At 49.7% G+C, this 13832-nt stretch overlaps 6 protein-coding genes across 6 annotated transcripts; 4 read left to right on the top strand and 2 right to left on the bottom strand.

The window, feature by feature from the left end:
• Positions 1–64: 64 nt before the first annotated feature.
• On the bottom strand, positions 65–2225 carry EI90DRAFT_3143527 (pre-mRNA splicing factor; the record flags this gene model as incomplete). Its single annotated transcript, XM_039065032.1, has 9 exons — positions 65–133; positions 189–457; positions 514–724; positions 780–895; positions 949–1096; positions 1148–1785; positions 1841–1972; positions 2019–2034; positions 2085–2225. 9 exons carry the CDS (start codon positions 2223–2225, stop codon positions 65–67), a joined length of 1740 nt encoding a protein of 579 aa, XP_038923526.1.
• A 43-nt stretch (positions 2226–2268) lies between these two features.
• Positions 2269–4867, top strand: EI90DRAFT_3031310 (uncharacterized protein). The gene is made up of 6 exons (XM_039058304.1): positions 2269–2450; positions 2499–2572; positions 2628–2728; positions 2780–4319; positions 4384–4656; positions 4715–4867. Exons 1-6 carry the CDS (start codon positions 2318–2320, stop codon positions 4799–4801), a joined length of 2208 nt encoding a protein of 735 aa, XP_038923525.1. The 5' UTR covers positions 2269–2317; the 3' UTR covers positions 4802–4867.
• Positions 4868–5701: 834 nt separating this feature from the next.
• EI90DRAFT_827084 (Tim10/DDP family zinc finger-domain-containing protein) lies at positions 5702–6384 on the bottom strand. The gene is made up of 3 exons (XM_039068111.1): positions 6199–6384; positions 6048–6145; positions 5702–5990 (listed from the first exon to the last, which is right to left on the bottom strand). The coding sequence occupies exons 1-3, from the start codon at positions 6324–6326 to the stop codon at positions 5917–5919; spliced, it is 300 nt and encodes a 99-aa protein (XP_038923524.1). The 5' UTR covers positions 6327–6384; the 3' UTR covers positions 5702–5916.
• A 98-nt stretch (positions 6385–6482) lies between these two features.
• Positions 6483–9457, top strand: EI90DRAFT_2903514 (quinon protein alcohol dehydrogenase-like superfamily; the record flags this gene model as incomplete). The annotated part of the gene is made up of 7 exons (XM_039054141.1): positions 6483–6707; positions 6759–6926; positions 6980–7371; positions 7424–7547; positions 7599–8252; positions 8324–8821; positions 8873–9457. 7 exons carry the CDS (start codon positions 6483–6485, stop codon positions 9455–9457), a joined length of 2646 nt encoding a protein of 881 aa, XP_038923523.1.
• Positions 9458–9565: 108 nt separating this feature from the next.
• Positions 9566–10630, top strand: EI90DRAFT_826673 (uncharacterized protein). Its single transcript, XM_039068108.1, has 3 exons — positions 9566–10238; positions 10326–10527; positions 10579–10630. Exons 1-2 carry the CDS (start codon positions 9674–9676, stop codon positions 10340–10342), a joined length of 582 nt encoding a protein of 193 aa, XP_038923522.1. The 5' UTR covers positions 9566–9673; the 3' UTR covers positions 10343–10527; positions 10579–10630.
• Positions 10631–13007: 2377 nt separating this feature from the next.
• Positions 13008–13382, top strand: EI90DRAFT_2902928 (uncharacterized protein; the record flags this gene model as incomplete). Its single annotated transcript, XM_039054117.1, has 2 exons — positions 13008–13240; positions 13295–13382. The coding sequence occupies 2 exons, from the start codon at positions 13008–13010 to the stop codon at positions 13380–13382; spliced, it is 321 nt and encodes a 106-aa protein (XP_038923521.1).
• Between the last annotated feature and the right edge of the window lie 450 nt (positions 13383–13832).

Below are 13832 nucleotides of genomic sequence, written 5' to 3'. Positions count from 1 at the left end.
CTGTACATATATTGGGAGTACTTGGCTCAGTCCTGTGCCAAAATACATAACATGAGACGGGTTCCTATTGCGAATGCATGGCACTCACCCATAGCTTAATCAATCCATCCCATGACGCGGTGAGAACCTTGGACTATGAGTGATTGAAGATCAGTGGGATAACGGTGTCGAAACCCGCCGATGCTCACAGTCTCATGTGGCAACCATTCGTGCGCAATCACGACTTTTGAATGTGCTCGAAGGCGGCTCTTGATTCGTCCAGTTTTCCAATCCCAGAATACTACATTCCCTTCTCCATCCCCAGAACTGATGAACCGCCCATCAGGTGAAAAGTTCACCTGGCAAGCAAACCCAGCGATCGAATGGCCTGCATAACGCTTCTTGCGATTTTGCCGAAAATTTTCGGCAGAGTAGACAAGAATCTGGTTATCTAACGATTGTGCTGCAAACCACTTTTCTGCATTACCAGTATATTGATTAGGTTATCTGTGACTGGCCGCGAAGTATACTCACTGCTGGGATGAAGCGTCACCGCAGGCATCGAATGCATGTGAGGCTCCGCGATGTACTTGATGACAACGGGGATGTCAAAGTCCCATGCTCGTATAGTCTTGTCGTCGGATGTCGTCACAAAACGCCGATTCTCGTCTACAAAAGTAATTGTGTTGACTGGTCCCAGGTGCTGATCATATTCCTGAGTGATTTCCCCCGTGTTTATATCATACTGTGATCATGGTCAACCAAATGCCACAAACTCACAAACTGGGGTTGAGTCCCACCTGAATGATTTTTTTGTCAGACATCCCAGCAAGGAAGACATGCTGCTTGTCTTCATCTGGATGAAATCGTACTACATAAGGGATTTTCCCGTTGGAAAATGCTTTAAGACATTGACCTACAAATTGTGAAGTGAGTACAAATCACCGCAGAAGAATGCCAGGGCGGTACCGGTCTCTGTATCCCAAAGTTTCATTTGTCGGTCGTATCCGCAGCTCAGGAATTTTCTGCCATCGTTTGAGAAGGTCAAATCCTTCACAAGTTTGGAATGCCCCATGAAGGTACGCAAACAATTCCCATCTTGGTACACATCCCACAGCTAATATTCAGGGTGGGTTAGATGAGCACAACTCCGAACGGGCGCACATGCCTTTATCTTTGTGTCCATGCTGCCGCTCAACATCAGATGACCAGTCCCAGGAAGTGTACGGATGACTGAAACGCCCTGAGTATGGCCTGTAAAAGTATGCACACAAGCCTTCGGTATAAAACACTCCTGAGAGCCAGCTTCTCCAGTAAGATGGGGGGCGACAGACAATGGGGGGTGCATGTAGGTTCGGCCCTGGTAATCGACCAGGGACTTCCCGTGAAGCAAAGATGTCTCCTGTCCAAAAACCGACCTTTTTGCCTTCATCTGCTTCTTGGACCCTTCTGGTGGCTTGAGGTGATCTTCCAAATCTTCACCCTCCGCATCATCAGGAAGGTCGAACTCTGGCACTTCGTTTTCCTCCTCCCATGCCGCCCAGGGACCCGCATATGCACCCTCCCCGTCGACTAGTTCGGGGTCGCCTTTCGGATTCCTTTTTCTTTTGAGTTCACGCCTAGCCGCATTCGTTGACTTTGTTCCTTCCAAGGTCTGAAAATTGTTTGCTGACGCTGCATCCAATGAACCAACAAACTGAGGAGCATTTTCATCGTTCGAGGGGTTGTGGGAATAGCCAAGTATGGAATGGGTAAGATGTTGGACTTTGAAGGCATGGTCGGTCATCGCCTGTTCCTCGACATGTCCTGGGGGAATGCTAAAATAAACCTATTTGATGTGTACATTGCAACGTGAACTTACCAGAAATTGTATTTTGATTTATGAATTTCCGATCAGCGAATGGATTCTCAGGACCTTGCATGGGTTTCATCATGTCCTCGTAACCAATGTTCACATTCATGAGGGTGTCAGTGGGTCGGGTGATAAGGGATGCTAGAAAGTCATAAGCAAAGGGCCAAAGCGGATCTCAGAGGCATACTTTGTTTGAGGGGGTCCTTAGAAAATGTCAGTGAGGCGTGATTCGGTGCCCAACTAACTTACCTGCCTCGGAGAGAACATCTGGCGCAGCAATGACGCCAATTGTCACAGGCTCATCAGCCTTAAAGCGCTTAGAAGGGGCTATCTTATTGACTCTAAACGCATCCGAAGGCTCCCCGTTGCTGCTCTCAGAGTCATAGTCGAGCATAGGTAGACTCAAGTCACAAGTTTGGCGCAATAGCGCGGACGTTGCCGTTTGAATTCGATGTGCTTCCAAGAATCGCAATTGATTAAGGACGGATGTCAGTGACGGCGGGGGATACGATCGTATTGCACGACGGTCTAGAATCTGTCCAGCACCCAAGAGCGCGCGCTCCTGCACAACCCTGGACGCTCAAGGAAGATGGTTTACTTCGCGCCGCAGTTGCTAAGTGTAATTTATATACACATCTTCCGGAATGGTATCTAAGCCCTTTATTAGACGGCGAAGACACCGATAGTTGGAAGCGCATTGCGGAGGAGGTTCCAGGAAGGACGAACAAATCATGCCGCAAGGTGATCGATTCTTTGATTGTGTTTGGACACAAGATTAAATTTCATACCAACCAAGCGTTGGAAGCATTCACTCAGTCCCACTCTTAAGAAGACTGCTTGGACTAAAGAGGAGGATGAGCTTCTACTTACACTTCATGCAAAATACCCTTGCCGATGGTTAGTCCGTCTCTTGCTTGTGCTGGCATGCTGTTTACCTATTGGACACAGGTCAATGATCGCAAAGCACATCAGCGGGCGAACCGATGACGCTTGTGCGAAGCGATACAGAGAGGCTCTTGATCCGTCCATCAAACAAGGCGAATGGACTCCCGAAGAGGACGAGAAGCTACTTCGGGAATATCGCCGCTGGGGTGGGCGATGGGCGAGTGTGGCGGTTCAGCTTGGCCGAAGCGGCCTCGGCTGTAGGAATCGGTGGAGACTTCTCGAAAGAAAGAAGGTTCAAGCGTCCTCAAGAGTCATGAGATCGTCAGCAACCCACACCGAGGATTCCGACACCAATTGTCAACAAACACCTGAGCAAGCACAGAAGGATTCCAATGCCTTCCATGCAATTACCACATCTCAAGTCACTTGCGCTACTGACAATTCTTTATGGATCGATGACCTTCTGGCCCAGATACGACAAGATCCTTTCGCATTTGAGAACTTGTTTCTTGATCTTGATTCCACTATCGAATCTGACAACTCAGTACCTCTCGATCCAGCATTGCCCGGAGTCAATGCATCACTTACCTATCCACAAACACAGTTCGATCCACGCCTTTTGGACCTCATGCAAGGAGGATGCGGATGCGGGTGCAGCTCGCGAACTGGGTGTGAATGCACTGACGAGGGTCCACCACCGTTCCTGAGCATGTCATCGCAAGAATTTCTCGGCCCTTTCCATCATATGTCGCAGCTATTGCTACAGTTTGACGATTCTCCCGTTCTCCCCTCTTCTGCTGGAAATCCGAACACTCACACCCCTGCAGCACCATTAGACATTTCCCTAGTCCCGCTCGATAGTGCGGATGATCAACGGACGACTTCCTCAACTCATTCCCCCGTGAACCGTGCCTTTTCCGCATCTTCATTCCAACTGTCAAGCGAGCCTCCAAGCCTACTACCTGATTCTCACCCACAGTCAACTGTGGAACGCTCACCTCCGACTTCGAAACCGATTGAAGATGCTCCCGGGAGACCTTCGAGCATTGGCCACTCTCCAACCCCTGGGGACGCCACTCCTCCAACGCACAGACATGTTGACAACAATATGTCTACTTGTTTGGCATCCAAATTACCCGACAGGAGTAGGTGGAATGCACAACAGGCCTTGTTGGCTCTATCGCGTGCCAAGGAGAAGCCATCGTGCAAATGTTCAGGACCGTGTTGCAGCGTCCCCTCTGGCACTGCAGGTAGTCTCTGTTCCGGGAAGGCGCTCAAGCGATCCCGATCCTCTACGCCAAGGGATGACGATGATCCAAACCTTCAGCGCCAAATGAAGATTAGAAAGTTATCGATGGTGCCTTCTGTGCCGCGACTTTCATCGCAACTTCCGCTCATGTCACAGACTGACGAGCAACTTTTGGCATACGCCTGTGGACACTCTTCATGTTGGGTGTCTGACAATGAAATAAAATCACGATTCGATACAAGTGGCGAACTTTTGGATCATTATCGTAAAACGCATGGTGATTTGTGTGTTAATTCTGAGAATGGTGGTAGAGCGTTTAGATGCGCTTTACAGGGCTGTGGGAAGGGATGGAAGGTAAGAGAATACGAACCGGTCGTCATCATCATGCGTTAAAGTCCATCGTGCACGTTCGAACCAGAGTATCAATGGCATTCAATATCATCTTCAACTGTCAAAGGCTCACTTCTCGATGGCACTCAACAAGCACATCCTTTTGTCTGACCCAGAGGCAGAGCCGACGACTTGCTGCCAAGGTACGACAGATCAAGGCCCTGCTGGAGACGACAGCGCCTTGGACATTTCCGGACAGAACAAGTCCTCCCTTACTCGCCGGAAGACTCACGCGTGCCCTCATTTCGGATGCCCAAATGTTTATAAACAAGCAGCTGGTCTGAAATATCATCTTGCCCACGTGAGTCTTCCGCTCAGGATCGCTCTTGCTTTAGAGCTCAGTATTCTCTCTTTGAAAGGGGCACCCGGACAAGCCACCACTGCAGCTCGGGAGTGTACCGCCAGCTCTAGTGCAGAAACTAAGCCAAAAAGTACAGAGGGCGTGATGCTTCGCGTTCGGATTTGATATTTATGTTATTTACAGTTGTCAGCTTGTCCGGTGATGCGCCATCTTCATGTATATCCAAATTTCGTCGCCTTTCATTGAGCATCGTGTTCACAGTCTTCTGGACCTGCATGTAGCCCCTGAATGGATAAGCAACAGACTTACGCGGAACCACGCGCATCGCCAAGGCCCAGAATGGACAATGTGAGGCATGACCGATCCAGCCGTGAAGAGTTGGAGAAAGCTAACACAGAGCAGCACCATCCAGGATCGGGATCCTCCTACAAGAACCTTCTATGGAAATGCGAAATCCGGGAAGCAATCCTTGGGTGTCTTCCCGGTGTGCTTGTTTTCGGTGTGCTGGATAAGCCTGTTTATAAGTGAGCTAAAGGTGTGATTGTGTCAAGTGAAGGGAACCACACGCACGCGGGCGCACGAGTAGTGACCAGCTGCTCAAGGAGACTGAGACAAACCTCCCTGACTAAAGGATAACGCCCACTCACGAATGATTGGCGACACACCATGCAGATGATCGACTGGAAACCAAATAGGGTGCTCAGACCTCAAACCCTCCCGAGGCTCTAGTGCGCACCTTAGCAGCTTCGTTGACTTTCAGTGAACTCTTGCCACCTGCGTTCTGCGTTTCAAGGCGAGGGGACATCGTTAGCATTGGATGAAAACAATAGTTGTTGCTGATTGCCAGCATACTTTGCTTGCTTGTGCGGCATTGCGCTCTCGCTTTTCTGCATCAGATTGTCCATCAGTTCCTCAGAGTTGCGAGTTGGGCGATTACTAACGCGCAGCTTTAGCCCCCTAGGAGATGATTCAGAACCAAATGTCCCAAATCAGCGGAAAAAGAGACAATTCCGACTCACGTTACCCATCGGTGTGATCAAGCAAATATTATAGTTGCAAACAAGGACGTTAAAATTTTGTCCTTACGCGGAAGCAAAATGAAGATAACGTTGCGGGAGCTCAGATTGTTTTACCATGATATTCTACTTCTATGGATATCTTTATGGTGTACCCAGCAGACAGGATGGACGTATTACAGGAAGCGGGGCATGAACTAGGTCCTCAAGGCAAAAACTAGATTAATTCAGATGTGAGGGTGGGCTACTGTCCAAATGTGCCAGAGGCTTGTGCATTCGCGCCCATGGCTTGCATGCGCTCGCCGACTTTCTTGTTCACTTCTACAACATATTTCGATTTGTAGAGATTGACGGCGAACCTGAACGGAGACGTACCAAAGAATTTAGCAACACAGCGATCGATGCAGACACTCTCGCCTTTACTCAAGTCCGGCTCTGTATATCGTGTGCTCAAGCATTTGGAGTGGCAAGATCTATGGATATCCGAGTTAGCACCTGAGAGCTTGAAACACTATCTTAAACCTACGACACAAGACGATTGAAGACATCAGTAATCATATCCAATTCGGCAACTGCTATGTCCATTTGTTGCGCATTGACGTTACCCTGAGGAGCGGCGGCACTGGGGGCACCACCAATGCCGAACATAGACATCTTGGGGACGGTCTAAACGGAAAACGTGTGACCACGTGATAGTGACCGTGAGATTCACTGACGACTGAATTGCCTTCATTGGTTTTTGCTTTCGACTCGATGAGCAAGAAAAAAAAAGATGTCACGGACGACGTCGAGCGGATGCGGCCCATTTTTATGCATAGCTGCAAGTTTGTTGACTACACTCCGGCTGCCGTGACATGCATCGCAGTGTGTCCTCTGGCCCCGCCAAACCCAAGATCTCGTAAATCCGATTCGAAGACAAGCTCATCATCGCCGGGGCCTCTTGCTATAGGAAAAGGGAATGGGACGATAAGCATTTGCGAATGGGCTCCATCTGCGAATAATTCGGAAATTTCACGAAACTGGATGGCTCGGAGGGTGAGCGTGTTGTGGCCCCACATGAGTTTGATTTTAAACGACTTCGTGCAGATTTTGCGTGGTCTAGCTACCATGAAAGTTGGCTCGGTGGCTTTTGCTATTCGTGACCCCTATTCACACACACCGGGTGTCACTCCTTCCCTTCAAGACTTACGTTTATTCTCCACCACACAGGGGAAAGACCTGTTGGAATGGGATATATCCACGGGATTGGTAAAAGTGAGTCTTATTGCCAATGATTGGATCTTGATGTTCTAAGGCTTTTTTTCTAGAAACTAGTAGACTCTGATGCGGGTGCCATTTGGTCCATGGCTGTCAATCCCGACTCGACAACCATCGCGTTAGGATGCGTGGGCGGAATACGTCTACTGTCCCTTTCGGATGACGCTATCACTCCCTTTAAATCCCTTGACTATGCTAGGATTGAACCACTGAGTTTAGCGTGGGGTCCTATGGTCTACTTTGACGATAAAGCGTCCAACTCCGCCGGGACGAGCAGTGAACTCGACGATGATTCTAAGAGATGGACCAATTCCATTCTAGTAGCTGGGTGTTCTGATGCTAGTATATGCAAATGGGATACCAACACTGGCCGAGTTATTGAGGCTATGCGCCTACCGAAGACGGGTGAACAACTATTAGTGTGGGCAGTTGGTGTGACCCCGTGAGCCGCCTTGCCTTTTTCGTATGCATACACCGCTGACTCTGACACAAAGAGATGGAACCGTAGTTTCTGGGGACTCTGATGGTTATATCACATTTTGGGACCCAGTGACGAATACCCAATTACATCGTTTCCCCGCACATGATGCTGATCTTTTGTGTCTTGCAATCGGGCCCGTTAGTGTTCATACAGTTCACAGATTATTATCGGCTGATTGTCTGTGACAGGATGGGAAGACTGTCTACACTTCTGGCATCGATCAAAGAATCACAGAGTTCTGCATAGTCACTTATTCTGGTCCCGACGACTCGTCAAAGGAGAATAATGTTTGGACAAAGACATTCGCCAAACGCGTCCACTCTCATGATGTTTGTGCCTTGGCTACTTGGCCCCCTTTACAGCTCTACCGTACGAAACTGGCGTATCTTCAGCAACAAGGCTCCAAAGTTGCGGAGGCACCAGTCATTCTTTCTGGCGGCGTTGACGCAAGCATCTACATGATAAGATGCTCTCCGCCTGTTACATCCCAAACCACTTTCGTTGATCCACGTACACAGAATGAGGCGTTCTCATTCCAAAAAGCACTTCCATGCAAAATGAATGATGAACACATTGTGTCTCCAGGCGGTCGCGTTGTCCAGATAGCTCGTCAAGCGCGATATATTGTGTGTCGATCCGACACACGTGTGACTGTCTGGGGGTTTAATAAATTAAATACCTTCTTCACTTTGGGAGACAGTGTCGACGTTGGTGACGAAGATTCCGTCAAGCTCTTGGAGATGGACCTTAAGATTAGCAGCACTTTGGCTTCCTGCGCAGTCTCGGATGATGGAACGTGGCTCGGGGCAGCAGACTCGTTTGAAACAAAGCTCTTCAAACTTGTTGTCACGGTGAGCAACTTCCATGATTGCTTGGGGTGGGTCACTGAATGCCACACCAGCATAAGGGAGAGAAAGGACTCACAGGCGTTCGACTTAAAGCAGTCCGAGTAAAAAGGCTCTCGGAGACATTATTGCCGCACATCTTCCCTTCCTCGTCGCCTTCTTCCCCAATGTCAGCTTCTTCCATTTGTTTCAGCCCAGATTCCCGAAGGCTCGTCCTAGCTATTGCATCACTCATTATAGTACTGGATTTAACCAATATAGAGGCCTCTGATTCGCCCCATATCTTATGCTCATTCCCTCATCATCGATACAAGAGTGGGGCTGGATTCTCTATTGATCAGGGCCGTGTCATTAAGTCGTTGCCGGGCGATGCCTCTTCTGATGGTGATGATGGAGAAGATACAGAGGATGCAGAAACTTCAAAAGACCACGGCATTGAAGGGAAAATGCTCCCTGCATCACATTGGCCACCAATATCCCGACTTGTGGTTAGTCCAGATGGACAATGGCTGGCATCAGCGGATTTAGGGGGAAGAATACACGTTTTTCACCTTACTTCACGAAAAGTTCGTTCAAGTTACTTTCTAGTGCTGTTCGAGTGCTTACTTTTGTGTTAGTATCATTGCTCTCTCCCTACCTCCCTTACCATTCCCAGTGATCTTGCATTCGATCCATCGTCACCACATACCTTATATCTGGCCTTTCCCGACAACTCCTTACAAATTTTTGACGTGAAGGCTAGGGAATACCCAGGATGGGCACTGCCTCTGTGCCGCTCGATACTGCCCCAGCGGATTGTGCCCATACTGGACTCGACCCAAGGGATACTTTTCATTCCGAAAGCAACTTCGATAGATGCCCCCCGGGAAGATGGTGCAGAGCCAGATATTAGAAAGGTACTGCTGTGGGGGAAAAGCTGGATGTGCTCGATTGACATCGACATGCATATTCAGCGATCCCATCAGCGGGGAAATGCAGCGTCAGGAGAATCAAAGAAACAGAAACGAAAATCTCAGAAGGCGAACCCCAACTCGGAAACCTTTAATTCACATCGTGGAGTATCACTCCTCACGAGTTATCGAGATGTTCTGTGTATTGACGTCCTCAACGGCGATGAGATTGTGGTGATTCAGCGCCCTTGGGAGGACATTCTCCAGACATTGCCTCCAGCTTACTTCAGAATAGAATATGGGAGGGGCTAGGGCACGTGTGTGTGTGGCACGTGTGGCATCGGATATCTTGGTGGTGTTTGGGCTAGCTCGTACAAAATTACAATTGCAGCGTATATACCTAGTTACTAATAATGAGATATGCAGCTGGCTACATTCGGAGTTCACCTATAGCTAAGTTTTTCTAGACTTTATGGCTTGCAATTTACACTGCTATGAATGAATGAAGGATGAGTTCTAGTACCACAAATGGGCTTATCTCCTTCCGCGCCTGAGACGTTCTGGTCCATATGCACGGAATCGGACTTTGCATTGAAAGATAGTACCACTACCGACTTAGAGCGTCGAGGCCAGTTTTCCGCTTGCTCCCATGTTCAGACTGGTCGACATCGGAAAGCACAGCACGTTTCGGTTGTTATTTCTGATTTGAGGGGACTGAGTCTAAGTGGGCGGTGTCGTAGGCAGGTCACCACCCTCTATTGGAATAGCGGTGTCGGGATGGTTGCAATTACTTATATGGAATCTCCTCATCATTTGTTTTGCGACTGCCCTGTTTTTGAGGCCAACCGAGTGTCTACTTTGGCTGGCATCTCTTGCTTATCACAAGAAGTTTTGGAGGACGTCCCATTAGTTGTTCGTTGCAGGGTGTGTCAGGCTATTCCTTCAGATGATTCCGCTGTATCCTGGCCCCTTGGGTGGAATAGATGGTTTTTGGGCCACACACCATTATTAAAGCGGGATTTCCCATCACTTCCGGATAGGGTGATTGCTGGGCAGGACTCCAGCCTCTATGACAAGCAAACAATATACTTAGGTGATTGCCCTATCTCACATCTGACACATTGCAATTCATTCATTTATCCGGAGTTGTCCGAATTTATTGTCATATTGTCATATACAGTTGCTCCCATGTCTTGACATGTCTACGTCGCACAGTGACGTTCCATCCTCTGGGATAACGAGGCCACCGTCATCGCCTACGGGAAGCCGTTTCCTTCAGCTAGCGGATATATCCTCAAGCAGGACCCGATCTCGTTCTCGCAGCAGGCCGCAGTCACCATCTGACGAAGCTCAATATTTGACGCACCGTGTTCGACACCATGGTAAGTCGAGAAAACATTTAGCATACCTAACTCATAGTGCCATTGGAAAAGAGACCCTCATACCACCCGATTCGCAAGGCTGGGTGCGTCACCACAGCCCAGAACCTCGGCTCCCTGAGGTTAAGGGAAGTCGCAAGAAAAAAGCTGCTCAAGTGACACATTCCCCCTCACCAATGGAAAAGGTGGCTGCTCCTAGCTCTCCGGGGATGCGTACAGTGATCGACTACAGCATTCCTTCCCGACCACGTCTTAGACAAGTGCGGTCATCCAACGATGCGGATAATTCACGTCAGTCGAGCGGCCTTCTCATAAACTCCTTAGCTTCCCCATCACAACCTAATGAATATAATCGAGTGGATACCTCACCGGATGGCTCTTCAGTCATCTCACCCAGCGCAGCTCAAATCCCAATGAACCGTATGGCAAGTCCAGCCTCAAACGTGTCCCGTGGGGTCTCCGCTGGCATGGGCGCCGAAGAGAGATTACAGATATCCGATCCGCCGCCCCCATATTTTTCACGCGACTCCCGGCCGTCTATTGGCGTCCAGGTTGTTCCGGCCGATGAGAGCTCAGTCAGCATTACTACCGATCGGACTTTACTCGTGGAGAGGCCTTCCCTTCCCCTTGGTCCATCAGGGGCTGATGATGCTACCTGTAATCAAGAAACTATACGCCTTGACGAAAATTCCCCTCCTCCTGACCAATGCGATGGACGTCGCGTGATCTCAGAGTACGAATTAGAATGGGAGAAAGATCGGGAAGCTGGGTTCCCTCTTGCTGAGCGAGTCAGACGCGACTTCGAAAGACGTCAGGGCCGGGCCGCCCATTGGTCAGTTACTCCGTCTGAGGACCAAGGGCTTTCGTTTGTACGGACAGGGGCTATTTCTCTAAACGGCTCCACTTTATCCGACACTGGTGGGATGCGCTCCTCCCAGAATATTGATGAACAGCCTCATGTAGATGAAGCGATGGGACAGCATGTAATGTTCCAGTCAAACACTGCCGCGAAAGCACTCGACGAACTTACACACCTCGGCAGACGAGATTACGATGTATCTATTGCTTCTGGGGTCCCTGCGGCCGACGTTTCCACCTCGAACACCCCTACAGAGGTCTACTGTCCATTCCCAGTCCTTTCACCGTTATCGTCAACAAGCACACATCCTCCGGCTGCATCTGCGTCATTAATCTCTCCCCGTGCATCATCTGCCCCAACCCCAACCCCATCTTACCCTACCTCACCCGATCCCCTCCCCAGAAACACGTCCTACCACAACTCGCATACTTCCCAGTCTAACCAGGGTTCCCCTGAAGGAGGCATGGTCCAATTTGTCACAACACCCCTGGTTCCCGCGTCGGCAGAAAATAGCCCACTGACTATCCCTTGTACTTTGGAGACCTCCGCGGGCGAAGCAGATCGGGCGCCCTTGGCGCCCCCTGCTGGAAGTTCAAAATCTAGGTCTGACATCGCGGACGATAAGCACCATTCGTTGGCTTCATGTCCTGAAGTGAAAACGACGATCCAGGATGATGCTGATACACTAGGAAAACCGCTTGAAGTAGCTCGCGCGCCGGGTTCCTCTTCAAGTTCTCCAGGAGGACCGAAATCCAAGCGTCCAATTTCAATGCAAGGTTCACCCCCCTCCTCTTTCCCCTCAGCCTCCTCTGTCCCGCGTCCTCGCTCGCCAATCTTATCCCTGAACTACCATTCTCAGGTAAAGCCAGGAACTGTCCGTGATCGGGTACAGGCATTTGAGAGTGGCGCTCGTCAAACAGCTCAGAGGCGACCGCCGCCGCCGCCGCCGCCGCCGCCGCCGCCTCCCAGCCCAACCGTCAAACGCCGGCCACCTCCCCCTCTCCCCCCACGTCGAAATGCCCGAAGCCAGCCTGGTGCCTTCACTCAAACACCTCCTTTCGCTTGCGAAGCGAACTTCACTGCTAGGAGTTCACTAAGTGAAGGGCGAACAGAAAACTCCGCACTGAATGGATCTCCGCGGATCAGTGTGGAAGAGTTGTCGAATATCACAACAGAAAGCTACGTGCGTGCGGATATAGTGGATGTGGCCACGTCGTCCTCATGCTCGGAGCACGAAAATGGCTCTCACCTAGAATCTTCTGGTATGGGACTGAGCATTAATGCTGACTCACAGACCCTTGACCCTCCCGAACCCAGCGCCGAGAGCGTGGTTGTGAATCCATTTGATATCCACCAAACAAACGGCGAGATGGGTTCTTCTTCGGCGGATCTGTCCATTCAGCCCCCAAATGATGCTACAACGCATAATTTGTCTCCCGTTTTGACCCCTTCCTTACCCCAATCCATCAACTCATCGGCTCCCTCATTGGTTTCATCCCCCGCCTTTCGGCCGGTCAACCCGAGCGAAGCACTTCATGAGTATACGGATTTAGATCTTCTCCTCTCACGACTGCAATCGTCAACCGCTTCGGACGATCCGGGATCCAATTATGACGACTTCTTGATGCTTTCCTCACTAATCGGTCCCGCTGTAGACCCCTCTTCCAATGTCGAGAATCTTAAGGCGTTGGATAATCTCCCTGTTGCTTTTGTTGAAGTCGAGCGCCGTCGCGTGACGAAAGATGGACGCGTAAAACTCAAATTGTCGCTGATGGGCGTTTCAGTTGATCGATGTGGCGTGTGTCTTAGCCAGTTCAAAAAGAAGGATCAGGGGGTCTTGTTACCTTGTCAACATGCGTGAGTACAGTTCTTCTGTGGCACAACCGTGCATGATCCAATGAGAGTGCCTAGTTTTCATATTAAATGCGTGCATACCTGGCTGCTGCACAATATGACATGCCCATCGTGTCGAACTTCTATATCCCATAATTTGACATAAGTATTGCGGCCGTCCCGCAAGCGATTGAGGCTGAATACCTGTATCTGGAGGCGTTTTCGGTGATCTTATGCTAGTGTATCGTTCAACTCATGCTAACCACTGTATTTTTTACTGCGCACCAAATGAATAAAAAAGATGCTGAAGATCATGATCCAGTTCCAGTGTGAAGTCGCGAGTATCCATTGACATCTTGCCAATCATTGAAACGAGCTGTTGCCGCGCCGATGCGATCGCTTCCTGCCGAATAGGCGCGAAATAGAGAAAAGCTTTGCATGGCCGCTGGAAAGTTGATGCTCCAATTCAGCCCCTTTCCCCGACATTGCATCCCAATCCATGGAATCGAAGGTCATAACCCAATACCTGAATCCGTAAACTTATCACAAACTATCTATACTAACTGCTACGTTGATCTGCCTTAATCTGCCTCAATGTGAGTTGCTCCGCGGTTTT

This window comes from Cantharellus anzutake (genome assembly GCF_015039405.1).
Source record: "Cantharellus anzutake strain C23 chromosome Unknown EI90scaffold_2, whole genome shotgun sequence".
NCBI lineage: Eukaryota > Fungi > Basidiomycota > Agaricomycetes > Cantharellales > Hydnaceae > Cantharellus > Cantharellus anzutake.
This window is presented reverse-complemented; position numbering and strand designations above follow the sequence as displayed.

Bases quoted from the DNA above. Each gene is read 5' to 3' on its own strand.
- EI90DRAFT_827084 (XM_039068111.1), bottom strand. From the start codon at position 6,326: ATGTCTATGTTCGGCATTGGTGGTGCCCCCAGTGCCGCCGCTCCTCAG. The intron at 6,146-6,198 runs GTAGGTTTAAGA...GGATATCCATAG, and splicing joins GTCTTCAATCGTCTTGTGTC to ATCTTGCCACTCCAAATGCT. The intron at 5,991-6,047 runs GTACGTCTCCGT...ATGTTGTAGAAG, and splicing joins CTGTGTTGCTAAATTCTTTG to TGAACAAGAAAGTCGGCGAG.
- EI90DRAFT_3031310 (XM_039058304.1), top strand. From the start codon at position 2,318: ATGTCAGTGACGGCGGGGGATACGATCGTATTGCACGACGGTCTAGAA. The intron at 2,573-2,627 runs GTGATCGATTCT...ATACCAACCAAG, and splicing joins CGAACAAATCATGCCGCAAG to CGTTGGAAGCATTCACTCAG. The intron at 4,320-4,383 runs GTAAGAGAATAC...CGTTCGAACCAG, and splicing joins GCTGTGGGAAGGGATGGAAG to AGTATCAATGGCATTCAATA.
- EI90DRAFT_826673 (XM_039068108.1), top strand. From the start codon at position 9,674: ATGGGCTTATCTCCTTCCGCGCCTGAGACGTTCTGGTCCATATGCACG.